Genomic DNA, 27,822 nt, shown 5'->3' with positions numbered 1-27,822 from the left:
TATATATATAACGATACCATTTAAGAAAAAAACATCATCATTTCGAATTTTCAGACTTGACTGTGTTGAAAATCCGTTGTTCGGTATAAATAAATCACAACACATCGTCATTTCACAATACAAGTACCGATAATTTCTTTTCAAAGTTTCGTTTATTGTACTTCAAATTTGTTTGTTAAGGACAAAAATATAGGACTTGTTGAATTCACGAAATATAGAGTTGAATCATGACGTGAGGAATTTGATCGCCACATTCGGAAAATTAACCCTTTCGTACACACATTTTTCCTCACATGCAATTGACTTGAAATTTTGCAAACATGGGTTTTTGGGGTCACTGATTACGAATCTGAACTCGAAATTTGAAAATTCAAAATGGCGGATCCACTATGGCGGACGTAAATTCAAACGATTGTTTTATTTTGATAAAACTTTATATTGCATGGTTTTTGGGGTCACTGATTACGAATCTGAACTCGAAATTTGAAAATTCAAAATGGCGGATCCAATACGGCGGACGTGAACTCAAACGATTGTTTGATTTTGATAAAACTTTATGTCGCATGGTTTTTGGGGTCACTGATTACGAATCTGAACTCGAAATTTGAAAATTCAAAATGGCGGATCCAACAAGGAAGACAAACAAAAGCAACAAGAAGAATGTTGTAAAAACTGTAAGTTTGTGTAAAAATTGGCATTCGAATTTTCATGATTAATGCCCATTCGTTTACATGCGATATTTTTGCAATAAATAAATGACTGACTTTTGTAATTTATTTAGACTTACGATATAAAATATATCAGGGACCATGCGGAACTAAAAAACTGGGTGGTTGTTACCAAAAAATTAGTAGCAAAAATAAAAATCGTGTCGAGTCAAAGATTTAAACAAATCCTTTCTCTGCACACAAACACCTGATTCCTTCGTGAAACGTATCGTTCCAAACCCGACGATTGTTTTTTTTTTTTTCTCTCGAAAATAAAAGCGACAACCGTCAAAAAATCACGACGTGCTGCGTCGCACGCGTGCCGAGGTGGCCAATTCGACGATGGGTGAAGAAAGAAGAGAGTTGTTGGGGTGGACGGACGGACGGATTACCACATCATCGTGCCTAATCGTTGAGAAGTTGAGAAGTAGGCGATAGCCGCTCGTCCAAAGATATTCAAATAGGTAGAAGACGATGTTCACCGGTATGGATGAAGTGTGAAGGTGCAGCTGTGAACGACGACAAGGTAAACGTGCACAGGTGAACTCATCGTAATCCGGAGGAGAAACACTTTCACTATCGAAGCAAACCAACGTCGAGTGCTTCTCGGGCTGACTGTAAACCCAAGGCGAGACAGTGTCGCTCCAAGAGTTGAACCGTTCCGAACTCCTTTGCCTGGTCTATGAATCTGCGGCTCGACGATCACGTGATTCTAGTGTTTTTGGTTTCTTTTGTTATTATAGTCGGTTTTTTTCTTTTTTCCTTTTCTCTTAGTTTCTTATCGTTATTCATATTTTCCGTCGATTTTGCTTCACCGTGAAGACAGTAATGTTCAGTGATTGATGAAAAAACAGCGAAAAACAAACGGTCTTGATTGATTTGAAAACCAGTGCGGCAAATGTCTCAAATTTTTTATACGTACAAGTGATTGAACAGTGCTACGGAATCATACGTGGAAAGAAGACTGATAATTTTGTAATTATTTTTTATCACAGTTTTTAAAGAAGTTGGTTCGGATGGATGTCGATACTTTTTATCAATTCTATTACGAGACTGTTGTGATCATTGAGTATTTGTCAAATTGTCATATTCGTAAGCTGCTACGATCTTTCTGAAAATCTGAGAATACGAAGTGATCGGATTATTAACAAGAGCTTGTATTTTGAACGCTTCGTTTCACACGTCGAATAAAAATGTTTGTCGATATGATCGAAAATCTAATAGATTCGTTCAATCTCACTCAACGATCGGTTTATTTTATTCAACAGGCTGTTTTCTACAAACCCGGTTAAAGAAGTGTGGTATCCCCCCCCCCCCCCATCAAGATGGAATCGTTGAATATTTAATTCTACAACGTTGCACGAAAATTTCTTACGATCGAGAAATGGCATGATTAAATTAACTACTGAAAACAAAATTGAATATCTCTTTCAGTGACGTTGTAGCAAAACAGTCTTCTGAATGAAACGAGCTATCGTAGAGTGAAATCGAACGAATCTGACAGACTTTTGACTATTTTAAAACAATTTTAAACGAAACATCGATATCTGAGCTTTTGTCTATAATTTCGGTATTTTCTGTTGCGTTATTTTTTAAAGAGAATATCTATCCGTGTATTACGAACGTAACAATTTGATAAATAGGTATTTACTTTTGGCCAATCAACCTCCATAACCAATATTTATTCCGATTACTGTTATCTATTGCCATTATTACAGTTATCATCGATTTTCAATTCGATTGCCAATTTTCCGAGCAGTGTTTTTTACTTCCCTCAGAATAAATTGTTACAGCAATATAGCAATGTACGTTATTTTTCTTTTATCGCGCGTGGATTACGTAACGAAATTTCTCCGGTAGACGGGCATTATAATGACGTTAGTTGTCCGCTGCAGGCAGTCATGTGTCGTATTATATGATCTGAGGATTGTTGTTTCTTTGTTTATTAGTCGGTAGAGAGTTTGACCGGACTGTTATTTTCTAATTCAAATTTCCCTTTCTGTTTGTTTTCGAAAATTCAGATTGGAGAAATTTTACAAACAGAAAGAAGCTTGATCACCGAATCCGAGTGAGAGGTTTTTCAGGATCTGAAATGAACAGGTGAGTTTAAAGTGACTATACGGAACAAAATCAATAAACAGCCTCAGTTCGGACAAGTTTTAACAGAAAGTTGACAAAAATAAAAAAAAAAAAGAAAAAAAAAAGACAAACAACGAGCTGTAGTTAATTTTTTAAATTCGATACACGGTACAGTTTTTTCTTTCTGTTGAAATTTTTTGGTTCTCAGGGTTTCGCATCGATATGAGCGAGCATCGTTTTGACATAAAAATTTTTCACCACTTCGATATGACGAGATGAAATCCTCTGCAACAAAATAAAATTATAAAGAAAAGCGTGTCCAGCTTATTTTCTTTAAACAATGGCCGACATCGGCCATTCGTAATTGTAACGAAAAATAAAAAAAAAAGAACTGCGATCGTGTGATTTTCTGCGTCTAAAAACAATGCTTGGTAGAATTTTTACCGTTTCTGAGTGAATAAACGGAAAAATAAACGTAACAATTGTTTGGGGTAGAATATCCGAAACAAAATTTCTAACCGACAGTTCAATGACAAAAAAAAAAATGTCCTTGAATTTTGCTTGGCCTTCGAAAGTCGTAAAAAATATCCTTGAATTTTTTTTTTGGGCCCTGAAAATATTCTACTATCAATGTCCTTGAATGACGTGAAAATTTGTTGAAAATGTCCTCGAGATTGTTGCGGATTTTTTGTTGTTTTTTTTTTTTTGTTTTTTTGAAAAATCGTTAACCGAAAGTGGTCTAAAAATTTCTTTCGCGAACCGATTTCTCGATAATTTCGGTACAATTAAATCCCGTGCAATAAACAACGTTCAAACGGATTGCGCAAGCCGATATTGTAACTAAGAAAACGAAAGTCCCCCTTTCGCAGCCGGCGCAACGGTCAGTTCGAACATGGATGAGCAATCGACGCACGCCAACCTCGTGTTGTCATTTATATAATCCCAAACCGGGTCACCGCGAGAATGCTAATAAATCTATTTATCGTACCGGCTTGATTGCAGCTCTAACGCCTCGTTATATACGAGCCGAATTGTTATCACATTCGCAAACATAAACAGCGAGGTCGGTAACATTAGCATTAATTTACAGCTCGGAATTAGTTGGAATCCTTGTTTTTTTTTTTGTTTTTTTTCCCCCAAATTATTTTCTCTCTTTTTCAGAAGCGTTGTGCAATGCCGAAAATCGCCGTCTTGTTTTATCGACTGTAATTATTCACATCTGAGCGAAGAACAGAAACGAAAATAGAATTTATCACGTTAATCGTTGGATGGGTTAGTTAAGCGTGATTATGTAAAGTTTATATGAATTGGAATTATATTTTACTTGATTAGTTTTTTTTTTTTTTTTTTTTTTTTTTTTGTTTGGCCCTTTTCTTTCGGTTTAATACGGTTTTAGACGTTTTTGCTCCTCTGAGAATGAATATCGGTAGAGCGTAAATTATTGTGTACGTTTGAGAACAAGAATTCCGCAGAGTGTCGGAACGGTTTTTTTTTTTTTTCTTTTTTCGAAATAATGTAACAGTGTGTAAAATAATTCGATTCTGATTTGTATGCATATTCACACGAAAAATACAAATTTCAAGTTCGAGTTTTCAGGTTCAAGTTCGAATTGAATTTCAACACGAACCGATATTTTCACTTTCGAAACTAAGAAATCGTGGATGTAATATCGAAACCCGAAAATTTCCAAGATTCACTCGAATCAATAATGAAAAAAGGATATCCGATGGTTATTAACGAATTTCTTGAAAATCAATCAATGCAAATACGGTATAAACGAAAAATTAAAAACTCGTCACAGAAACCTTCAAGCTGGTATATTTAAAATCACGTGAAGAATAAATTTATTACAATTTTATTTCGTTTCAATCAGTATAAATATATTTTCGTGTGAAAGTAATAAAAAAAAATACGGTTTTCAGATTTTCATTTTCACTTTAATAACTGAAGCTTTGAACGATGAATTCGTGGTACTGAAATCATTTTCACAATACTTGAAGATATTCCAAAATTTAATCGTAACATTTCCATCGCATTCGGTACGATGAATTTATTTTGATTAATAAAGATTTTGGCATCTGGACCGGTATGATGAAGAGCTGATTATTTTAATATATTGTTTGTACCGACTGTCTTAAAAGAGAAAAAGAGATAGAGAGAGAGAGAGAGAGAGAGAAAAAGAGAGAGAGAGAGATTTATCTGCGATGGTGAAAGTAGAAATTAAAGAAGAAATTAAAATCGACGAATTTAATACCCGGCGGAAAGGATTGAAAACATTGTCTGTCTATAATATGCGGTAGAAATGAAAACAGCGACCGACTTGTCATTCGATTCGTTTCGCGTTTCTGTTTCCAATTCACGCTCGAATCGCGTCGTCGGTTGATTGAATTTTTTTACGACCAGTATAACCTGTTTCGATATTGAACTTGGTCGTTTTTCGGTGTTCAAGGTTCGAGCCAAATATTTTTGATTCCTGTAATTCATTCGTTTTTTGTGTTTTTTTTTTCCCCTTTTATTTTTTGTTCGTTTCGATGATTTGGCGTCAAGTGAATATAAAACGCAAAGAATTTTGTGTTCGACTCGGAATTTTCGAAAAATTCAAAATCCTGAAAAATATGGCCGGAAGGCGGGGAAAAAAAAAAACGAAAAAATTTTACCCATATGCTTAGCTGTCGACTGTAACTTTCTTCTGGAATTCAATTTCAATGTTGGCATGCTGCAAATTATTATACAAGTAAAAGTTTCGACCTAAATGAATTACTGCGATTTAATCTTCTTTTTTTTTTCTCCTTTCTTATATTCATATTCAATCAGCTGGAATATTTACTTGATTATTCATTTATTTTCCGCTATTGAAACACCTGACTAAAAAAAACAATTCCTAGAATATTCGGTCATAATTTATCGAACTCGAAATGAATGTTGAACAATAGACTCATTTGGGAATGCAAATATATACCAAACTAGTCCGGTAAAAATAAGATGTTCGGGATATGGCTGCATTTTTGTGTACAGCGATTTTCGACCCTGAGAAACTGAAGTCAGTTTTCCTCAAAAACTGCTACAAATAGATGAAAATTTACTTGACCATCGTGTAGAGCGGAAAATTCTACGTCGAATTATGTCCTCATTTGTTAGAGTGAGAGCCCGCGACGCCCAGACCTTCGTTATATTATAAAAGCTGAAAATTCTTCTATATATGTCCCCTGTACAGGTACAAGCAAACCCATCCTATACAACCTGGGTCGCGGTGGCTTTGGCAGGTAACAGGTAGTAAAGGTGAGCAAAATTGTGTTTCAAATTTGTGATAGTATAAAACTCAGTCTTCGTATATTTTAACTTACAATCATATCAGAAACCGCCTTGTCTATCGGCGGACACTTGGGACGGTAACAACCCCTTTCCAGACACCCTCACAGTCTAATTATTTATAAATCTACTTTCGTCATAGTATAAAATCTGACTTTTATACGTGTATGTTATTCAGAAAATTATACGAATAATGTTTTCACAATCCCCAGTCACTTTCGATGGTTCCCCTGTCTTCCCAGACACATTGAAGTCTACTCCAGGCGTGCGCGCGATGAATATACATATACATGAATAAGTGGTCCAGTTGTGGTAAAGTGTTATAATGGAAACAGAAGAAACGGATGAAAACAAATTAAGTTGTTTTATTTGTAGGAAAAGTGAGGGAAAATTAATTTTGCTTTCTGAAGAGACGTTAAAGAAGTGTCAAACTGTTTTGAAAGTCAGAAAAAAACATAACCTTAAATATGCGAACATTATTTTACCTGATGAATATACAGATGGAGGTTATCACCGGGAATGTCATAAAACATTCACAGGCGTTAATAAACAATACTACAATTCTGAGCCTGCAGATTTAAAAAAGAAAAAAAGAGTAAACAAAAAGTCGTTCAGTGTAGACAACTCATCCACAGAATGATGAAGATAATGGATATACCGACGATGACGATGGAAATAATTGAATTTTTTTTTAAATTTAACAATACATGTTTGAAACTTTATTTTTTTCACTTTGTTTCGTAATGGCTATAATTAAAAGTATAATTTAATTCATTTTCCATTGATTTCATTACGATCTAAATTATTTTCTCTCCTTATAGTAAAACCGACATACGTACAAATTTATCTCCTTAACATTAAACTTCTAGAATTTTATCATCAACTGCCGATTTTTCGTATTATTTTCTGCACAATACTTAAAAAAAATTATCGATAGATATTGTTTTACAACTTTCTTAAATCACAACTTGATTCCATAAAATTCACTTGAGAAAATTCAAACTTTAGTTGAATACAAAATTTAATGATAATTTGCAAAAGTTAATAGCGTAATGAATCGCATTATTATATCGTTGATTTCATAATTTGTTGATATGAAAATTTTTTTTCCATTATTTTTTTAAAATTTACTTTTTTAATCCGTTATAAACCTATATAATTAATTTTCTTGATAAATCTAGAGTATAGATCGCGCTATTTCACTCGCACCAACGTACATGTATATTCATCGCGCGCACGCCTGGAGTAGACTTCAATGTGTCTGGGAAGATAGGGGAACCATCGAAAGTGACTGGGGATTGTGAAAACATTATTCGTATAATTTTCTGAATAACATACACGTATAAAAGTCAGATTTTATACTATGACGAAAGTAGATTTATAAATAATTAGACTGTGAGGGTGTCTGGAAAGGGGTTGTTACCGTCCCAAGTGTCCGCCGATAGACAAGGCGGTTTCTGATATGATTGTAAGTTAAAATATACGAAGACTGAGTTTTATACTATCACAAATTTGAAACACAATTTTGCTCACCTTTACTACCTGTTACCTGCCAAAGCCACCGCGACCCAGGTTGTATAGGATGGGTTTGCTTGTACCTGTACAGGGGACATATATAGAAGAATTTTCAGCTTATATAATATAACGAAGGTCTGGGCGTCGCGGGCTCTTAGACTATGTCGGAAACGGCGTCGAATTAACCAATTAAGGAAAAAGAAATTCTACTTATCGACGACATCTGGGAAATTTCAATGAAATAATGCCTTGTTGCTTGATTTCGTAATCAGACTTAGTTTCTGGCATATGGGGAAATAATACGATGTCAAATTTTCGGCTCCACACGATGGTCAAGTCATTTTTATACATCGATAGCAGTTTTTGAAGAAAATGCAAAAAAAAAAAGAAGTTCAAGTTCTTCTGTTTTCTCGAAACGCCGGCTTGCGGCTCAAAAATAACTTCAGATTTCAGTTTCTGAGGGTTGAAAACCCTTGTACACAGAAATTCAGCCGTATTCCAAATATTTTTAATTCAAACCTATGTTGACTGGACTAAAACGTAACGAGAGAAAAAAAAAAAAATTACTTCATCAAAGGAAATGACACATTTTTTCTGCATATTCGATCGATTGTTTTATGCCTTCGAAGATACGAAGTGAGGTGAAAAAAAAAAGCGTTACACAATTTATACTTACTAGTTGTCGAAGTAGATCGAAATCTGTGTGACGGTACGTTTACAATATTGGGCAAAGCCGCAACTTTGAATGATGAGTTTCCTTGCATTGACAAAATTTGCCCTTACCTGAAACAGAGAAAGCGAACATAAATTAGAAAAAAATTAATAAAATCCACTCAATAAACAGACTTGTGTTTATTTGTTATCGTTTATCCGTATCCTTGGTTTCATTTTTCACGATTATTGTACGTGTGATAAAAGTCTGTTGAATTATTTTTAAGAACAGCGGTTTAAATTCGATAAAAGCGATTATACAAAGATGAAAATTTCGAAAAAATTCTGTTCAGAAAAATCCCGCAAAAAACTACTGTGGCAACATTGCGCTGGGTGAATTTTTTTTCATTTATAGATTGCATAACCAGAACGTAGAATAAACGCGGCCAATTCGGAAATAATTTCCGGTCGAGTGATGAAAATTTAGTTTGCCAAAGGCAAAAAGTTCAATCCATTCTTGAACCTTTCCACTGAGATGTAATTAACTCACCGACGATGTGTAATGCCAATGGAAAAGAAATGAACGTGTATCCTAAATTTTTTCCTATTTCCGAGACGATCCTCAATCAACGACTCGGTGGAAATAAATTTACTTTTACTACCAACTATAATGGATGTTTTTCAAAAATATTACAGCCACAAGCAATCTATTTTTTGTCTCCAGGGTTCCAAGTACGCCAATCCCAGTTAAAAGATTTTTATTGCACCGGTAGAAAAATTCTTCTCGACACAAGATATAGTTGGGTAAATAAATAAATGCATTGAATATTTAATTTATTAATTCACCGCAAGTTTTTCTTCCCAGTCGAATATAAGATGTTATATATACTAGACTGGGCCAAAAAAATTGGCTATTTTTTTTTTTGATAAATATATTGAGAATATCATTCAGTATGGCAAAAAAAAAAATTTCATGAAATTTTAAGCCCTTAATATTAACTTTAAGAGGTCCATCATCGCTATTTTTGATTTTTAGTAATAATTTGATGTTTTACGTCAGAACTGTCGAAATATTGAAGTGAAAAAATTTATGTGCACTTATCCCTTTATAAAATTAAATTCCCTACAAAAAAGGTCTGATTATAGATTTTTGTCAGACAAGCCGTTTCCGAGTAATTAAGCTTAATAAATTGATATAATTTCACGATTTGACTTTTTTAATTTGGAATTTCGTGACTAACGAATCAATGAATGTATAAAAAAGATCATGACAGATTCTTAAAGGAAATTTAATGTTCTACAAAAAAGATCTCTTAATATTTTTGCCTCAATTTAATTTTTCAAAAGTTATTCTCAATTAAAATTGAAGAAAAACTGGAAATTTCAATTTATTAAGCTTAATTACTCGGAAACGGCTTGTCTGACAAAAATCTATAATCAGACCTTTTTTTTGTAGGGAATTTAATTTTATAAAGGGATAAGTGAACATAAATTTTTTCACTTCAATATTTCGACAGTTCTGACGTAAAACATCAAATTATTACTAAAAATCAAAAATAGCGATGATAGACCTCTTAAAGTTAATATTAAGGGCTTAAAATTTTATGAAATTTTTTTTTTGCCATACTGAATGATATTCTCAATATATTTTTCAAAAAAAAAAAATAGTCAATTTTTTTGGCCCAGTCTAATATATACCGTATAAAAACCGGGTAACTTTTCGATCCAAATATCGTAAGCAGCTTTTAATTGATGCTGGATTCGATTTTGATTGTTATAATGATTGATAATATAATACAATTGAATAATTTTTTGTGATAGAAAAGCGGCAAATGAATACCATGGACAAAATGAAGTAAATCGATTTGAGTGAAATGAAATTACGTATTTTAGTACAGAAAAATTCCTTCGCCCACGAATGTAAACAAAATAAATCGGATTATCAAGTATTTCAGAGCATGCGCACAATGCTGTTTATTTTTAATGTTTCTGCTCCAATTTCAATAAATTTTCGGTCATTGTTCTGTTAAATTAAAATTTTTTATAAGTCACCTAATACGATTTTTTCCCCATAGATTCGAATTTCATAACAAAACCTCTATAACGCAAGATCACAAAAAAAAAAACGATTATAATCAAACTGTTATTGAACAAATGCTGCACTTCTAGACAGTTTTTAATATACTTTCTTTCTTAAATTGAGTTGTGAAATTTACTCCATAAAATTCAGCTTATCGTTAATCGACTCGAGTTTCACCATTTCAATCGTGAATTTATTACTATCGTTAGTGTTTTCATTTGATTGATTAGTATTTTATTGGATAGAGTAATCTAATAAGAGTGCTGATAAAATTTAATTCCCTTTGGGGGGAGGGGGGGGTCAGCGTAAAAAATTAAAAAAACACTTTTTTTGTGAATTTTTTTTAAAAATACGGATTGAGCAAATTCAGTCAAACCTTTTGTACATTATTAAGTATACTTTTAAAAATATGCTGTAATTTTTTCATGCGGAAATATTGAAAAACAAACCGGTGACAGAGCTTGCCCCAGAACGTCTTAGAAAAAAAATTCGATTTTTCGAAAGTGCAAATGTTACCCCCCCGCCCGTTAAAGCATCGCCATAAAATCAATTCTCACGATGATCCAAATTATGGTAGATTGGTAGAATCCCCCGATTCTACTTCTGAATCGTAAATTCGAAATTAACATTTCTTCGCACTTCCGTATATCGCTAAAAACTTGGAACCTATTTAACAGCTGACGATCAGTTTTAATTTATGTTTTAATTTATTTATTATCTTCTATTATACAGACACGAGTAGACGCGATTAGACGTGTGATATATCGGTCAGTATTTATCTCGTAATTGTCTGATGAAAGAAATGTCGGAAAATTTAGTGCTATAGTTCAGTGAATACGCAAAAGTGGTATCTTCCACTGGCCGGAATTTTGATGTTTAAAAACATAAATAAAAGGATCGTTGTACCGCGGTAAACGGAAAACGGTTAATGGATGTTTGCGTGTCGTAAGTGTGACATAAGCACCGAAATGTCATACTCTATCCACATCAGCTGACCAAGATCTTTCGATTTGTTTACATTTGTTTGCATTCGAGGCAGTGCGTGCTCATCTGTGTATACAATAAATATCATGTGTTAGTGCCATGCACGGTTAAAATTAGAGAAATTATAACAACGTTTGAAATAACAAAAACGGGTGAGAATTTACGAGGAAGCAAAGGAGAAACAACGCCGAATGATAAAATGCAAGGAAGCAAAATGGCAAAAATCGATAGTATAGACGGGGTGAAAGAAGGATGAAAAACATGGAAAAACAGTACAAAGCCAAAAAGATGATGTTCAAAACGCAACCGCGGACGTGATTCGAAAGGAGACAGAGACAATAAAGGGTGACACGATCATTGAGATTATACATGAAAAGAAACAAGCGAACTTCCCATTATTTGTGCTCGAAGCTAGTATATTTCGATATAAACAAAAAACTTAAATGCGACTGTAGAGTACTTGCAACGAATTTAAACAAAACAGGATATCGCAAAATATTCACACCTTTTTCCTAGTCATACATTTTATCTTTGGAGAATCGTCGGTTCTCGTATTTTCATCAAACTCCCGAGTGTTTTAATTCTTTTTTCGAGCACATTTACTACGTGAAATCTTTATTTTGCAAACGTGACTTCGGATATGTGATCAGCGACCCAAAACACCTTCGGATACCAATTTTCATCCAAATCCGTTCATCCGTTCCGAAGATAACACCATTTTCATTTTATCTTTGTAAATTTCGTTTTTTAAATTATTCAAAAATTACTAAACCAATCACAGCCAAAATCTAATCAGGTCTAAGTCTGAAAGAGGTGCGTCGATTAAGACCAAGTTCGTCAAAATCTAACTACTCGTTCTCGAGATATCGTCGGACAAAAAATTTATCACGCACGTACATACATACATACATACACACACACACAGACGTTCATTTGAAAATGATTGGAAGTGATTCTCCGGACATCAAAATGTGGATATCTAGCGAGAACTCAATGTTACATTTTCGGGGTGATTACAATGACTTCCTATTTTCTATGAAATCCGAGAAACGGGATGTTAAAAATCTGCATAAACTGTGCGAAATTAACAGAAAAATTTAGCCTGTGACCACGAGGCAACAGATATTAATTGTGAGGTGTATGTAAGAGCGGTAAATAAAAGTAAATGTAAAAGGTATGAGTCTGGAGCATTTATACTGGTTTTGAATGCTCAGGGTTTCCTGCACGACAAAGACGAAATAGAGGATACTGTTACGAACTTGAAGGCTAAAGTAGTGTCTTTAACCGAGATCCATGTTACGGAAGAGATAAACGTTGCGGAAATAAAGATGGATAGCTACGAAGTTGTCAGACGTTATACTGCCAATAGCAGAACAGGTGGTCCATTGACTTGTATCGATAAGGACCTACGATGTAAAGTAATATCGGAAAAAAAAAGTATCGAAGAAAGAACGTGGATAAGTTCAGTTCGGTTAATGGGCAAGTATAGCGACACGATAATCTGTAATGTATACCGATCGCCAAGCCAGAGCGTAGGAAAATTTACAGACGAAATAACTGGAGAATGCGATGAATTGATAGAAAAAGGACATATTTTAATTGTTGGGAATTGTTAACATTGATCTCGGTAAACGAATATTCAAAACGATTGACACGGGACATTGAAATGTATCGGACCGAAGCGATATGTAAGCGGACACGATAGAATTACGGAAAGTTCGAAAACGCTGATAGATCTGGTTTTTTTTTTTGAAATTTTGATATTGCTACCGAAATACTTTGGACTACGAAGATTACTGACCACCGGATTATAAAAGTGAATCTCCTTGAGAATGAAAATAATGATAATGGATTAACGGAACTTTATAGACGTGACTACTCAAATTTTGACGAATACCAGTTTAATCGGATGATAAAAAATTATATTGGATATAATTGTGACAGTAATAGTACTGTAAACGAATTGGCAATACACGTGGTGACAGGTGTGACGGAATCACTGAACGCAGTGGCACCGAAAATAAAAAAGAGAGTTCCAAGGAAATGGCGAAACAAACCCTGGATTACTGATGCGGTTAGGGAAGCAAATAGGTGCAGAGACTATGCGTATAAACCAGCAACAATCAGTAATTTAAAGGTAAACTGGAATCCGCATAAAACAATGCGTGAAACAGTCGTTTCCGAAACAAGACAAAGTAAAAGAAAACATCACGAAGAAACTATTGATGCCGTAAAAACCGACTCGAAAAGAATTTGGAAAAACTTTGAAATCGATGATAGGAGGTAGAAATAATGACGACGAATTAAAAGATGTACAGTTTGGGGGACATGTGTGCGAAAATAAACATGACATAGCCGATAACTTGAATACATTTTTCTTGGAAAGTGTAGAAGAAATACCAGATAATGATCAAGACGATAACCAGGGGAGAGAAAATATGAAGCAGTTGTCAATTTGTTAAATTTTGATAATTTTGAAAATTTTAACGAGGTAAGAAAAGAATAAATTGATAAAATTGTAAATAGGCTAAAAAGCAATGCAGGAACGGAAGATGGGATCAGCACATGGAAATGCTAAAAATTGCGTGGGAAAGTGTAGGACAAAGAATGTTGGTACTCATGAATAAATCAATGCAAGAACAAGTCTTTCCGGAACCATGGAGAACATGAACAATAGTACCGATACCAAAGGTGAGAAGCAAGATAAAGGCGGAGGAACACCGGCCGATAAATATGTTACCTATGTATGAGAAATAAACGGAAGTTGCAGTGAAAAATCAAATTGTTAAATATATTGAAAGTGATAAAATTCTTAGAGATGAACAGTCAGGATTCCGGGAAGGAATAACATGGAAAAGAAGTATAGATGAAAATAAAGTGATCGGTGTCGTCCTTTTAGATTTTAAACGAGGTTTCGAAACAGTCGAACGAAACATGTTACTCTGAAAAATATCGAACAATATGGAATGACAGGAGCTGTGCTTAAAGCGTTTAAGTCGTATTTGAGTAATCGAATGAAACAAGTCAAATATAGTGATTGCAAGTCGTTAAAGCAGAAAAACAGACACGGTGTCCCCCAGGGCTCTGTACTTGGTCCGCTGCTATTTTTACTATACGTTAATGATATTGCGAAAGAACCGCAATACTGTGAATGTAAAATGTTTTCCGATGATACGGTGATATGTGCGAGTGACGATGATGCGTGTGAAGTGGAAAGAAAATTAAATGTTGAGTTAAATAATGTAAATAATTGGTTAAACAAGAATTCACTGACAAGGAAACGTTTTCAGGTGTCCCTCTCCGATTTCGATGAAACTCTGGTATGTTATAGAGGGTCAAAATCGATGACATACGTATTTTTTTTTATCGGCCCAAACTCATTTTAAAGGGGTGAAACACCCCTCCAAAGTTGACCACCTCCCAAGATGATTTTTCTGTTTTGCATACAAGGAGGGGATTTTGATAGCTGATAATGGTAGTAATAAATACCTTGTCAAAAGTGACGAAAAACACACTTCGAATATTCTCAAGAACTCTTTATTTTAGGGGTTAACTTGTGTGTACAAAGTTCATTTTTTACATTAGAAACAAGATGTTCATCAGAGCTCAATGAATCCAACAGCACTGTGAAGAGCATGCAAGAATACAGAATACGTGCTTTCGATTTTTTCCCAAAAACTGAATTCTTATCGACTTTTTTCCCAATATTGCGGATTATGTCTAGTATTTAGCCATGAATCATTGAATAACATTGTTCGAGGCTCGCATTCATTCTGGCATCGCTCTCTTATCATTTTACTGTTTTATCATTTTTTTTTCAAGAGACGTAAATATTTTTCATTTCAAGCAGACTATCAACTACTCGAAAATTCGATGTGTGTCATATGTAAACAAGTCATATCTCTACTGACACCTGAGACTGAACACGAATGAAACGAAGTTTACGGTCATTCATGACCCGAGGAAGACACATGCGAATGATCGTTGTGATATAAAAATACAAGGAACGAAGATAGAGGAGGTACAAGATATAAAATATCTAGGTGTAGTAATTGACAAACATTTGAGATTTGACAAGATGGCAATGTTCATCGTCAAAGAAGTAGGAAAAAAGGTGAATTTCACGCATGGGTTCGATAAATATGTCTCGGTCCCAACTCTAGTCATCATATACAAAACAATCGTCGCACCTCGTTTTGAATATTTTAATACGTTAATGCTAAACATAAATAAATATTGGATGGACATAGTGCAAATAACACGAAATCGAACGATGCGAGCAATGCTGAGATGTGACAGGCATACAAGAGTGAGGGATATGCTCGACGAACCGTGTTTCCTCGATATACGACAGAGAATGAAATGTAACGTTTGTTTGTTTGTACGTAAAATAAAAATGGGTCTAATGCCCAACTATTTACGAGAGCAAATGAGGCTAGTAGGAGAAACTCATGATTATAACACACGACAACGAGGAAACATACGTATACAGCACTGGAAAAAAAAGTATAACCTACACATGCTTCGACTATTACAACAAATTACCACAAGCAATAAAGGAAGTGATGAATATTGATATGTTTAAGAGACTGCAGCTAAAAGAATATGTAAAGAGTGATGGGTAAAGCATAGATAAATGAAGCATAGAATGTAAGAAATGTAAAAATGTAACCTCCGTGTGAGAAATAAAGCATATTCAATCAATCTCTCTCTCTCTCTCTCTCTCTCTCTCTCTCTCTCTCTCTCTTCAAGAAGAACAAACGAATTATTTTATTTATTTACGATCGACTACTCGAATAGAATGCAAGCGGAGCAAAATTAACGGCGCGTTTAATCTGTAATGTGAAAAGCTAAGCTTAATGGTTGTATCATAAATCTGCAGACGCTGTGATTAATCAGAGCGAGCGTTAATCGAGTCTACCGATTTCCCCGGTTTATTCTGTGGCGGATCGTTGATCGCTGTTTCAATGAAGAGGCTGTGTCCCTAACCGTGAATAAATTGATGTCCATTAATCGCGGTCAATGGTGATTATAAAAAAGTTGGAAGTGGCCGTTGACCGTCGTGGAATGCGCGCTAGGCTGCACCGGCTGAAAGTGAGCCAAGACCTTTTTCAACCAACCCGCGCCTCTCACCGGCTCATTTTACAGCCCGATGCGGTACAAAATAGGCCAGCTTCCGCTTTCCGGTTGCGCGGTGCATTTCCGGTTTTGTTTTTTTGCCGAAGCCGTTTGACCGAAAAATCTATCGCGCAAGAAGAATGTGCGAGTTTTGATTGAAATCGATCATAGCCTCGTTACAATTTTCCAATGAATTGTGCTGGACGACAAATTGTACGTTTCGTTGTCTTCGCGTACGATTCAAAATGAGGACGAAATAAATTAACAATTTCGAAAGAGTATTTTGTAATTGGACGTGCGGAAAATACTGCCGATGTTTTATTTTCATTTCGTAATTAGAGCGAAATGTGATACAAATGTTATTAGTATTTCATTTCATCTAACCTTGTGAAAAAACACAAATGTAATTTAAATAATTTTGTAATTAGGGTGAAGTAAAAACGAAATTAAATTTACATTACAAGTTACATAAGATTACAAATGTAATTTGTACTTCGCGTGAATTATATTTTCATTTCGTTTCACCGTAATTACCGATAAAAATGCATTTGTAATTTTACGTACCTCCAATTACAAAAAATACAAATGTAAATAATTTGTATTTTATACAAGTAATGACAAAATGTAAACACTCTTATTATTTCAAAATCGAAATATGATTTCAAGATACATAAAAATTACAAATGTAATTTACGTATTTTGCAATCATGGCAAAATAAATTTAAAATTAAATTTACATTACTAGTTACATAAAATTACAAATTTACTTTGTATTTCGTACAAGTAATGACAAAATGTAAACACTTTTCTTATTTCAAAATCCAAACAGATACATAAAAATTACAAATACAAATTTACATATTCTGTAATTGGGGCGAAATAAAACCGAAATTAAATTTACATTACAAGTTACATAAGATTACAAATGTAATTTGTACTTCGCGTGAATTATATTTTCATTTCGTTTCACCGTAATTACCGATAAAAATGCATTTGTAATTTTACGTACCTCCAATTACAAAAAATACAAATGTAAATAATTTGTATTTTATACAAGTAATGACAAAATGTAAACACTCTTATTATTTCAAAATCGAAATATGATTTCAAGATACATAAAAATTACAAATGTAATTTACGTATTTTGCAATCATGGCAAAATAAATTTGAAATTAAATTTACATTACTAGTTACATAAAATTACAAATTTACTTTGTATTTCGTACAAGTAATGACAAAATGTAAACACTTTTCTTATTTCAAAATCCAAGCAGTACAAACAATAAAAATTACAAATACAAATTAATATATTCTGTAATTAGGGGAAAATAAAGCCGAAATTAAATTTACATTACAAGTTACATAAAATTACAAATGTAATTTGTACTTTGCGTAAATTATATTTTCATTTCGTTTCACCGTAATTACCGATAAAAATGCATTTGTAATTTTACGTACCTCCAATTACAAAAAATACAAATGTAAATAATTTGTATTTTATACAAGTAATGACAAAATGTAAACACTCTTCTTATTTCAAAATCGAAATATGATTTCAAGATACATAAAAATTACAAATGTAATTTACGTATTTTGCAATCATGGCAAAATAAATTTAAAATTAAATTTACATTACTAGTTACATAAAATTACAAATTTACTTTGTATTTCGTACAAGTAATGACAAAATGTAAACACTTTTCTTATTTCAAAATCCAAACAGATACATAAAAATTACAAATACAAATTTACATATTCTGTAATTGGGGCGAAATAAAACCGAAATTAAATTAACATTACAAGTTACATAAAATTACAAACGTAATTTGTATTTCGCGTGAATTATATTTTTATTTCGTTTCACCGTAATTACCGACAAAAGTGCATTTGCAATTTTACGTATCTCCAATTACAAAAAATACATATGTAATTTGTATTTCGTACAAGTAATGACAAAATGTAAACACTTTTCTTATTTCAAAATCCAAATATGATTCAAGATACATAAAGATTAAAAATGTAATATCAAATGTTTTGCAATCAAGGCAAAATAAAATAGTAATCACATTTACATTACTAGTTACATAAAATTACAAACTTGATTTGTATTTCACCAAAATTACATTTTTGTTTCAATCAAATATAAAAATAAATTAAATTTTTTATTATGTATAATTCCAATTACAAAATAAAAATTTAAATCGTAATTTATTTGATCCTGATTGCAAACCTATACTGCAATTGATATATTCTTTATTTCTAAGTGCTAGTTGTGAAAAATTTCTATTAGAAATGTGATTTGTAATATATAATTGACCAATTACAATATCGCCCGTAACTTAGTTCAAGAGTATTTCGGAATGTGTGCTCGGTTTTGGATCAGGTCATCGAGCTGATTAGATGGAGAAAATTGGTAGTTTAGATTCACAACACGGGGTCTTATTTTAGAATTGTTCTTGAAAATCCTGCTTTGCAACATGAATATACACATAAAAGATAGAATTTGTTCAAAAACTATGAGATGATATTCCGCGGTTAGCATACATGTATATGTATATGTGATTGCAAAATACATAAGATAATACAAACATTTTTTACCGCCATGCAAGAACAGGAAGAAAGTTTGCAAAAGATGGAATATGATTATTATCCAACCGCAAAGGCCGTCTTCTTCTGACTTCTAACTGGTTTTGCGGTAGGTTTATTTACGTAATTTCTCTTACATTTTTATAGACGTTTCGGACACTCTTTTATAACGAGTACAACATATTCGGTTTGAAAGTCTACAAGGATTATTCGATAAAAAAAATTTCTGAATACTAATTTATAGAAAACCCCAAAACGATGTTGCGCAACCGTAAGGATCGATTATAAATATCTCTGAAATCTCTGTAATAATAACAACAAAAATGTCGAAAAAAACCCCAGAAATAAGGTAACACAAACAATACGAATATAAAAACGACAATAACTGTGATATTAATGATAAAAAAAAAAAAAAAAAATGTATTGAATTTTCTAATTCAATATAGATATTATGTCATGTGCAATAAGAAAAGAAATAACCAACATTTACAATATATGAACAAAATCTCCCAAATTACGAGCGCAGCGAATGATCCAATTTTTGTCAAGCTTGTCGAAAAATTTACATCAGTAATATTTCGAAAATCTTGACTTTCGTAACCGAAAGAGAAGTAGAAAAGGGAGGCGGAAAAAGAAAAAAAAAAAAAAAGAAGACAAACAAACGACGAAGCGTGCCTATAACACTCCGAAAGACTTTCTCCTTTCGCCGTTCGTTATGAGATCACCGCGTTTCCATACCGCGGTCTGAATCCAAGCGAAAATAAGACGAGCCGTTCTATCCTAACCTTAGCCAACACTGCGACATCCACTTCTATCCAGCCACATATATGTGCGAGAGATAAATAATGTGTGGCTGCCGATTCGCAATCTGAATCGGCAAAGTGCTGCAGGGAGAAAGACTTCCGCCTATACTCTCACACTCGAAGGAGCGACCTTACTTTTGCCATTTTGCGGGTGCTCAAACCACCTTTGCATTACCATGCATTTGCAGAGTGAAATTTTTATCAACATTTCAATGAAATATTGACTAGAGCCTGAAATATACGGATATTTTACAATTCGTGGATACAAAAGGATTTGGAAAAAAATGTATGGTAAATTTTCATCGGTTCAAAATCCATGCTACCCTGGTGCAAACAATTGCCACACCCGAATACCAATTTGATTTTACGATTAAATAGAGAAATTCTGACACTTTCGCAGTTTCGGCATAAAATTTTCTTGTTAATTATCGTATGTTCTCACAGATTAACGTCGATCTTTGTAGATAAGTTTGGAATGACTCGCATTTGGCGACTTTGGACTGGCTTTCTTGAAGCGACTGACTGACTGATCTGACTTCCATATTCACTTAATATCACACGCCTCTAAGTCACCAGAAAAAATGTGTTGCAATCTATTGCCCACAATCAGTGGTGATAAAGCATCTTTTAAACCAGAAAGATTAACTAGCGAGTGGTACATCGTCTCGATCAGAAAAAACGAAAGTATCACTCGAGCCTGCAATTTTTCTCATTAATTTCACGGTAAATTCTTCTGAATCTTCCTCTTCCGTTCATAAGACTGAAGCCTTGTTAATGCAGTTTCGTGTTACATGTTTCATGTCAGTACGTGTTTGCCTCCGAGTAGAATGCTCAAATTCCGTTGATTCCTGAAATGAATGGTGTAAAATTGTTTATTAAACTCAGAATTCGACAGAAAATCCCGTATATCAGTTCTGGCTAATTCTTCTATTTCTCTGAACGATATTTCATCGAAATGCTTCGTTGCAGTCGCTGAGTCTAATCCCAAAAACGCACATAAGTGCTTCAAATACGACGGTACATCCATTCCAAGTTCTTGCGCGACATTTGACCAGAAGGAATTATTCTTGACCTTTTCCACGACGTAGTTTCCTGGCGAGGCATTTATTTCTCTTGGAATCCCTCCGGGGTCTTCCATTTTCACAATTTACTAATTTGATCAAGCCTTTATCACTGCACTGGTGTAAATTTCGCGATTTGGGTGTGAAAATAACAATTAATCTCGGAATCAACATAACCTCATCGAGAAACAATTGAATAACGGCGATCAACCGCGCCTCAAGCGGCAGATTGCGGTACTTACAGTAAACCTCGACCTTATTCCGTAAGCGGAATAGCATCGTACTACTCGTGCACTGTTTGTTGCAAAAATTCTTCAACTTCTCACATTACATATCATTTGACAAGCATTTCATAGTATTTCATGACTAATTCATACCGTTATACAAGAATTGCACACGCATTTCATAGTATTTGACAGTATTTCATACCATTTCAAAAGCATTTCACTGTATTTCATAGTCGACTGTCCCAACGATTTCACGAATGGTTACTCTTGGTGTTGAAACTATTTTTCATGAATTCACCGGTCAATAGTCGACTGAATATTGCTATATTGAACTAATCACCGTGAAAAAGAATCGAATCAACGACTTTATTAAATTTTCAACAATTCCAATGCGATTAAAGACCACAAATATCAAGAGACAATCCCTTGTTTATTATAGTATTCGTTGTTTTTATTCCCACGTCTGATTATATATACAGGCCTTGCAATTATATCTCTCCAAGAGAAGAAAGCCTGCCTCCCTCGTTAACGTCTTTCATTTCCTTTTCTTCCGTCCGGCACGTTTTCCACATTATTATTCACACGGCAAGAGCAATTTTATACTTTACGCAACAAATGGGATTAAATAATGACAAATTAATTACAGTGACAAAATTGGGAACAGCAAAGCCTAAACATTTGTACAAATTGATAAAAAAAAAAAATTTCAACTATGTAGATACGTGTAATCAATTATCGGATTTTATCATACTTTTTGCGATTCAGCTTCGGACTGAATGCAGATTAAATTTGAATTCTGAGTTGTATTTCTTCGGAAACAAACTGTGTTGTTGGATATTAATTTATACATGTATCGCATGATGGATTGATATTTATGAATCGAGGTTTGTTTTTTCGTAAATATCTTTTCTTTTCTATATTGGATTAATATTATTCAATTTTACATCCATTAGTTAGCTTTAGTTGGAGAGAAATTTGAGCTGCAGCAAGCAAGCAAGTCACTAAAATGCGATAATGAACGATACAGATTATACGTCAGTAACGTCTTATGTCTCGAACTTTCACCACTCCCATGCTAATTTATACGCATTTGCGTATTACACGTCCACAGCGAGTCGCTGAATTACTGGTATCGTGATACTGATATGCAATTGCGCGTTTCGCCTGGTAACGTTCAAGTGTAAATCAACCGGAAGGTTAAATTCAATTGACTTCTTATCAATTTTTTTATCTCTGCAGATTAAGATACGAGACAGGCTTCGTATTAGGCGGTAAATTCTATTTCTTTGTTTATACTTAAATAAGTTTGTCGTCAAATTTTTAACTGTTTTATGGACAGTGAACAGAAATAAAAGAAGGAATTTTCACTGGGTGGATTTGGTCATAATTCAGTAACCCTGAGATCATTTCGGTAAATCGGATGAAATTATGGTTGGAAAATTAAATCTTTGACCAGCGATCTGTATTGAGATTATTCAATTTTAATTACCATTTTTGTTTAAACAAATGATCTTAGTCCACGACTTTCTCTCGAATTTTCGACGAATTTCGGCATAAAAATTGTTCCACAACGTCTTGCAATTGTTTTGCATAGCTATTCTAAAATTTCCATAAATTTTTTGAAATTCTCCAGTACCAAACTCTAGAGATACAGTAAAATAACTGTACCGAATTGGCAAAAGTTTGGAATAAAAAACCGAGGATGGGATGAATATTTGCACCACGAAACTTTTCAAACTTGAATCATTTTTAAATTTCAATACTTTTCCAGTGCGAATTTGTCAGTTACACACGAATATGCGATTGAATTCGTTAATTCAATCAAAGCAATTTTACTTCATCAATAGCTCAGCTTTCGAATGCAAAACCTACAGATTCGTCAGATCAGCGACCCCAAAAACCCGCGGGTAAAAAAATTCAGGCTAAAATCTCGAGTTAAAAAATGTGTTCCAGAAAGGGTTAAACAATTTCTTCTCTCAAAATTTTCCAGACAGAAGAAAACGGGCTTCAGGCAAAGGGTAAAAAACTGAGAGTGCCGTGATATGATGAATTGCGTACCGATCGGCTGCAGGGGACTCGAAGAGGTTCGACAGCGTCCACCGGACTTGAAAAGTTGACGGTTCGTTGCAGCGGGATAAAAAAAAAAAAATTGCGCAACCAAAAACAAGTCCTCGGTAATAAAATAGTTTTCGAAAACACCGAGAGATGGTGCTGAACGCGATTATGGTCACGTCGGCGTTGAAGGGTGCGGTCGGAACAAGTTTCTGGCTGCTCCCGCTTCTGCTGGCAGGACTGACTTACTTCCAGTACGACCTGGTGGACCCTGAGAGCCGGCCGATCGACCGATACCCGGTAGAATCTGAGTACGACTTCGTCGTCGTCGGCGGCGGTTCAGCCGGCGCTGTAGTGGCAAGCCGATTGTCCGAAGTGCCGGAATGGAAGGTGCTGCTTCTGGAAGCGGGGCCGGACGAGAACGAGATAACGGACGTTCCATCCTTATCGGCGTACCTGCAGCTGACGAAGCTGGACTGGCAGTACAAGACGGAGCCGACGGGGATGGCGTGCCTGGCGATGAAGGGAGCGCGGTGCAACTGGCCGAGGGGTAAAGTGCTGGGAGGGTCGAGCGTCCTCAACTATATGCTCTACGTGCGGGGAAATCGGAAAGATTACGAGCACTGGGAGGCGCTGGGCAATCCGGGATGGGGCTACGAGCAGGCTCTGCACTACTTCAAGAAGTCCGAGGACAACAGAAATCCCTACCTGGCGAAGAGCCCCTACCATGGAACGGGGGGATTGTTGACCGTTCAAGAAGCTCCGTGGCGCACGCCACTTGTCGTCGCCTTTGTTCAGGCCGGGGTCGAGATTGGCTACCAGAACCGCGACATTAACGGCGAACTTCAGACTGGCTTCATGATTGCTCAGGGCACCATAAGACGCGGGTCCAGGTTAGCCTTTTTTCGCTTTTGATTTTTTTTGTTTTTTTTTTGTACGTTGCTAGAAAATGTTCTCATGACGTCACGGCCTGGTCGTCGGCGCCATTTTATTACCAGATAACCCAAGTTTTTAATTTTAACGGCGGCAAATCATAATTCTTGGGGATTCAAATCACTTGTGTCACATAAATTAACGAAACGTAATCAATGATGTACCTACGTGTTCTACTATCAACACGTGAAAGAAACACGGTCAACGGTAACCTGTCAGACTAGTTGCATTAGTTTGATTTTTTTCCACCAGAAGACGGATTGCAAAGTGACAATCCCAGTAGTGTACGATCTTGGTTCTCGGTTTTTACAATTTTTTTTCGAGATACATTGCATATTTAATGATTGACAAGTATATGAAACAGGGGTAAAATTTTCTGACAAATCGATCACGGCTTTCTATTTTGTAGAATTAATTCCAGATTGTAAGAAAAACGCGAATTTTGAAAAAAAAAACCTACTCTGAAACATCTCCAAAACGTCTCAAATTCGTCGAAAAAGTGTTTCTGTACTCAAATGAAGGCATTTTGAGGCAATATTTTCATTTTACAGTGAACCCGATGGTATCGGCCACCACTGACTTAGAATTTCTGGTTGTCTAACGTCAATGACGTATCAAATTCCCTAACGTTTCCCGGTATTACAGACGAAAATAGACAGTTTCGAGGGCGCACAAACTTCACCAACAACTTACAAAAGCAATTTGAGTTGTTCAACCTTCTAATTACAAAATACAATGTGTTCCTGTCTTTCCTTTTTCACTTTTTTCAAAATACAAACATGAATTACATTCCACCCACATGTCATACACGTTCCATAATCATTGGGAAACGTGTCATTTGTATTTTATGTGTTCTTAATCACAAGATACAACGTAATTCGTGTTTTATTCATCTAATTACAACTTTGCCCTCCACCGAACTCCAGGTGCTCGACTGCAAAGGCTTTCCTCAGGCCAATCAGGCTCCGACGGAACATTCATACCGCGATGAACTCACACGTGACAAAAATCCTGATAGACCCTTTAACCCTGAGAGCCCTAGGAGTGGAATTCGTGAGGGACGGTAAACGCCACATCGTCAAGGCCAGGAAAGAAGTAATCCTATCAGCCGGAGCCATAAACTCTCCGCAGATTTTAATGCTCTCCGGAATCGGGCCCAAGGAACACCTTCGGCACATCGGAGTCCCGGTGCTGATGGACCTGAAGGTGGGCGACAACCTCCAGGACCACGTTGCGATGGGAGGTCTGACCTTCCTGGTCGACAAGCCGGTGGCAATAGTCCAGGATCGGTTCTCCCCGATTGGACTAACGATGCGGTACCTCGTGGATGGCGCCGGGCCGATGACGACCTTGGGCGGAGTGGAAGGCCTGGCCTTCGTAAACACGAAGTTTGCGAACGAGTCCGGGACCTGGCCCGACATCCAATTTCACATGGCGCCAGCCTCGATAAACTCGGACGCCGGAGCGCAGGTGAGAATAACTGGAGGCTGCCTGATTGCGATTTATAAATAATTGCATTTTTTTCACATATGCAATTTGTGATATGGATCGGGACGGAACGAGTTACAAATTACAATTGTATTTTGTGTTCAAAGTACAATTATGCTATGTAATTAGGGCGGAATGAAGTACGAATTACATTTGTAGTTTACAATTTAGGTAAAATAAAGTACGAATTATATTTGTAATTTCGATTTTAAGGGGGGGGGGGGGGGGGGGGAGTTCCGGTGATATTTCGATAATACCGAATTCTTTTTCCAACAAAATAGGTGTTAGCAAATCTGTGTAACAGTTGATGCAGTGATTCGGAAAGACTTGGCAAACTTTGATTATTAACTGAGCGATAACTGCCTCGCGTCTGCAGGGCAGTCAACTTATCTGAAACCCTGAGATGCTGCGCTTCCCCGCGATAAGGTGCGAATTGAAATTATGTTGTTACGGTAACTTGTAGTAGTCGTAGCACTCATCAGTCAGTTAATAATAAAAGTTTGCCGAGTCTTTCCGAATCACTGCATCAACTGCTTGAGATTTGCTTAACCTCGAAGAATCGCAGCACCTGAACAACCCTCATGCCGCGATTCACGGCTGAAGCTTAAAAGGGCCAGTCTGTATAAGAAGGCGAAAAAAGCTCGCGCACGCGCACTCGAAAGCTGAATCTCCCAAGTGTCACTATTTTCCTCGGTATGTAACCAGAACGCTACACACGTTCCAATGAGTCCAAATGTAATTTTGGTTCCATTTAGCCCTGGTTACAGACTACATATGTAACGGATTTGTAGTTTGCATATTGTCCGTCAAAGCTGCCATATCACAAATGTGGTTAGTATTTTACACTGTATAAAAATTGAGGTTGTTAAAATTGACCAAAAGTGGCCAGTGTGGACTACTACGGAACAATTTTCGTGGTCAATTTAGACCTTGAACGTCAGATAGTGTCAGATTGACGATAAGTAGTATCAGATTGACATCAAAAGTCCAAATTTTCACGTTGCGATCGACTAATTGCAATTTTGTTCATCGTGGCAGGTGAGGCGAATCTTCGGGCTGACCGATACAGTCTACGACACGGTGTACAGGCCGATAGCTAACAAGGATGCCTGGACAATAATGCCGCTGTTGTTGCGACCACGGTCCAGAGGGACGGTGCGACTGCGAAGTTCCAATCCTTTCCACAAGCCCATCATCAACGCGAACTACTTCTCGGACCCAAAAGACGTCGCGGTGCTCGTCGAGGGCGTCAAGATCGCGATGAAGGTCAGCGAAGCGGAGGTCTTCCGGCAGTTCGGCTCTCGAGTTTATCGTCGAAAGCTCCCCGGCTGTCAGCATCTAAGATTCGGGTCTGATGCTTACTGGGAGTGCCAGATCAGACACATCTCCATGACCATTTATCACCCCGTTGGAACAGCTAAGATGGGACCGAGGAGTGATCGCAATTCGGTCGTTGATCCTGCGCTTAGGGTTCATGGTGTCAAAGGACTTCGCGTCATCGATGCTTCGATTATGCCAACGATTACTAGCGGCAATACCAATGCTCCGGTTATCATGATCGCTGAGAAGGGGGCTGATCTCATCAAAAGCGACTGGCTCACCGGCAATGGTGAGAAAATATCACCACTCGTCGCGATTTAAGGAATAGATTTTCTGATTGGGCTCGATGAAATTTGACCGTGGTGGGTCACACCTCAGTAGAATCGCGTAACTGTCACACGGGGTCAAATTCACCCTTGGTTCAAAAAAGTGATATCCTGCTTTAACGATCAGTTCCCAAAATCTAAAAAAAAAAAAAAATCTAATTATTATTTCAAGATCGCAGAAAAAGTTCTCTTTGTTTTCGTAACCAATCTCGATTGTTTGAATATTGTAAGACATTGGGAAAGTTACGGTAAAGTGGAAAAAAAATTTTTTTTTTGTTACAGAATTGATTTCGTGCAAAAACACTATGAAATTCTGTTTCTGAACTTTACGTGAAGCTGGACAAATGTTTGGGGTTAAAAGGTTGATGGAACTGTTCTAATTTTGAGTGAATCGTTAATTTGCAACCCTAGGATTATACGTATCTGAACGTCGATTTAGCTTTACAGCCAAATAGAATATTATATCGCATAGAGAAAGGATTTGTTAACCATACCAAGTATGGTGAGCAAGCATAATATGATATGAAGAATAGTTATTTTTTCAGTTAAGTAAATGCGGGGTTCATCACTGGATAACACAAAC

The 27,822-nt window shown here is 35.7% G+C and overlaps 2 protein-coding genes and 1 long non-coding RNA gene across 5 annotated transcripts in view; 1 reads left to right on the top strand and 2 right to left on the bottom strand.

Annotated features, from left to right (window-relative positions):
• LOC124292851 overlaps window positions 1-8,391 on the bottom strand; it is a 36,120-nt gene extending 27,729 nt beyond the window's left edge. Inside the window, exon 1 of the long non-coding RNA XR_006902790.1 lies at window positions 8,287-8,391. This is a non-coding gene — a long non-coding RNA (uncharacterized LOC124292851). The remainder of the gene's footprint in view (window positions 1-8,286) is intronic.
• The window catches only part of LOC107221709 (flotillin-2), a 533,503-nt gene that overhangs the window by 404,913 nt on the left and 100,768 nt on the right, over window positions 1-27,822 (bottom strand). The window lies entirely within an intron of this gene.
• On the top strand, window positions 1,364-27,417 carry LOC107219048 (glucose dehydrogenase [FAD, quinone]). Of its 3 annotated transcripts, none has more exons than XM_046731104.1 (5): window positions 1,364-1,682; window positions 2,729-2,807; window positions 23,111-24,065; window positions 25,032-25,575; window positions 26,632-27,417. In XM_046731104.1, the coding sequence occupies exons 3-5, from the start codon at window positions 23,326-23,328 to the stop codon at window positions 27,232-27,234; spliced, it is 1,887 nt and encodes a 628-aa protein (XP_046587060.1). In that variant the 5' UTR covers window positions 1,364-1,682; window positions 2,729-2,807; window positions 23,111-23,325; the 3' UTR covers window positions 27,235-27,417. The 3 variants fall into 3 exon arrangements, with proteins under 3 accessions (XP_046587060.1, XP_046587061.1, XP_015512603.2); XM_046731105.1 differs by having other exon boundaries at window positions 1,374-1,431; XM_015657117.2 differs by lacking the exon at window positions 2,729-2,807 and having other exon boundaries at window positions 1,666-1,682.

Source organism: Neodiprion lecontei, chromosome 2 (assembly GCF_021901455.1).
Source record: "Neodiprion lecontei isolate iyNeoLeco1 chromosome 2, iyNeoLeco1.1, whole genome shotgun sequence".
Lineage (NCBI taxonomy): Eukaryota > Metazoa > Arthropoda > Insecta > Hymenoptera > Diprionidae > Neodiprion > Neodiprion lecontei.
Note: the sequence above shows the minus strand (reverse complement) of the source record. Positions and strands in the feature narration are given on the sequence as shown.

Coding starts and splice junctions, on each gene's coding strand:
- LOC107219048 (XM_046731104.1), top strand. CDS start 23,326: ATGGTGCTGAACGCGATTATGGTCACGTCGGCGTTGAAGGGTGCGGTC. Junction 24,066..25,031: donor ACCATAAGACGCGGGTCCAG/GTTAGCCTTTTT, acceptor ACCGAACTCCAG/GTGCTCGACTGCAAAGGCTT. Junction 25,576..26,631: donor ACTCGGACGCCGGAGCGCAG/GTGAGAATAACT, acceptor TCATCGTGGCAG/GTGAGGCGAATCTTCGGGCT.